The following is a 1,509-nucleotide window of genomic DNA, read 5'->3' on the forward strand; positions in this document are numbered from 1 at the left end:
TTTTTTTTTTTTTTTTTTTTTTGAATACCAAGTTTGTATGTCAAGCTGTCAACCATACTAAATCGTGTTTCAATTCATTAGTTCAATTCAGAAGAAAAAAAGAAAAAAAAGAACTAAAGATGAAACCGAGTGTAGTACAATTCATGAGTTTCAATAATGTTTCGATTTATATTTGAAAAAAATAGATTTGATTAAGTACATCCTTGTTATTTTTTCTAAATTAATTTACAATTCCACATTTTCCTTTGGATTGGATTCCACAAAAACCGACATAAATTAACTTGTTTTGGTCGAAACTACGGTGGAGTGGACTATTAAAAAAAAAAGTTAAAAATTCAATCCGAAACCTAAAAAAAAAAACCTAACCAAACACGTTTTTATTTTTTGAAAACTTGAAAACCATTAACCAACGACTAAACATTTGTAGGATTGAAAGTGGAGTGGCCAACGCTAAAAGGAGTGAGTGGACTTCAAGCAAAGGCAACAATAGAAAGTGACAATCCACGTGTGACAGCTTTCATATACCGTGAAGGTGTTTATCTACCATCCAACAATTGTTGCAACCGTGTCGTTCTCTATGTTCGAGCCGACGATTGTCCCAATGGTCCTGTCCTAAACCGTCCAATCGTTGGATGAGTCTACTACTATTTTGTTGTTGTTCTTTTTCATAACTCAAGTTTTTCATCTTGAGCTTCAATAATTTATGAAGTATGTTGTACTTCTTTAACTGTTCTCATGAATAATAAAATTGAATTTAAGAGCTACTTTATAAATCTTGTCTCGTTAAGGGTTATATATTTTCTATAAATTTAAGAGCTTCAACAATTTAAATGTTCCATATTATATTAAATTTTTAACAGTAAATGAATATACTTTTACTATTAATAAAATACATAAAAATTAAAAATACTAATATTTGCCTCTTATCTAGCATAATATATATTTTTTTAAAAATAGATTTTCATTTAAGAAAACCTAAAAAAAAAAGTTCTTGTCCTGTGTCTAATTCTTAAAAGAGTAATTACAGTGTTTTACATAACAATTAGGAGATATCCCATGCTACAGCACGAACTGACGTTTTTTCAAGATTATTAACTAACTTCAATTTTTAAAAATTAAAAGTTATTTAAAAAACATTTTTCAAAAGTTAGAAGAGAGAGAAAGTGAATTATTCTCTCTTGGAAACTAAAAATTATTAAAAAAACTATTAGCTTAAAAATTAATTTATATTTTTTTCTTAATGGAACTTTTTTTAAATGGTCTTAAAACTAATAGTAATGTGATGTAATTTGACTAATTTCTTACAAAACAATGCCATGTTTTATAAAGTGGATTTTCAATCAAATGGAAAGTTTACAAATTTTTCTTGAGGTGAAAGATATATTACCATGTTTTAAAATAGTTAATTTCAAAATATTAACATCTTCAGTCTTCTTTTTTTTCTTTTTTTTCGATTGTCTTCTTTTAGTAATCAGTACACTCAGACTCACACTCTACACGCGAAAGTTG

At 27.0% G+C, this 1,509-nt stretch overlaps 1 protein-coding gene across 1 annotated transcript in view; it reads left to right on the forward strand.

Annotated features, from left to right (window-relative positions):
* The window catches only part of LOC109130456 (inhibitor of trypsin and hageman factor-like), a 796-nt gene extending 160 nt beyond the window's left edge, over positions 1-636 (forward strand). Inside the window, exon 2 of the mRNA XM_019240019.1 lies at positions 428-636. Within this exon, the coding sequence (XP_019095564.1) occupies positions 428-636 (209 nt within the window). The remainder of the gene's footprint in view (positions 1-427) is intronic.

This window comes from Camelina sativa, chromosome 18 (assembly GCF_000633955.1).
Source record: "Camelina sativa cultivar DH55 chromosome 18, Cs, whole genome shotgun sequence".
NCBI classification, from domain to species: Eukaryota; Viridiplantae; Streptophyta; class Magnoliopsida; order Brassicales; family Brassicaceae; genus Camelina; species Camelina sativa.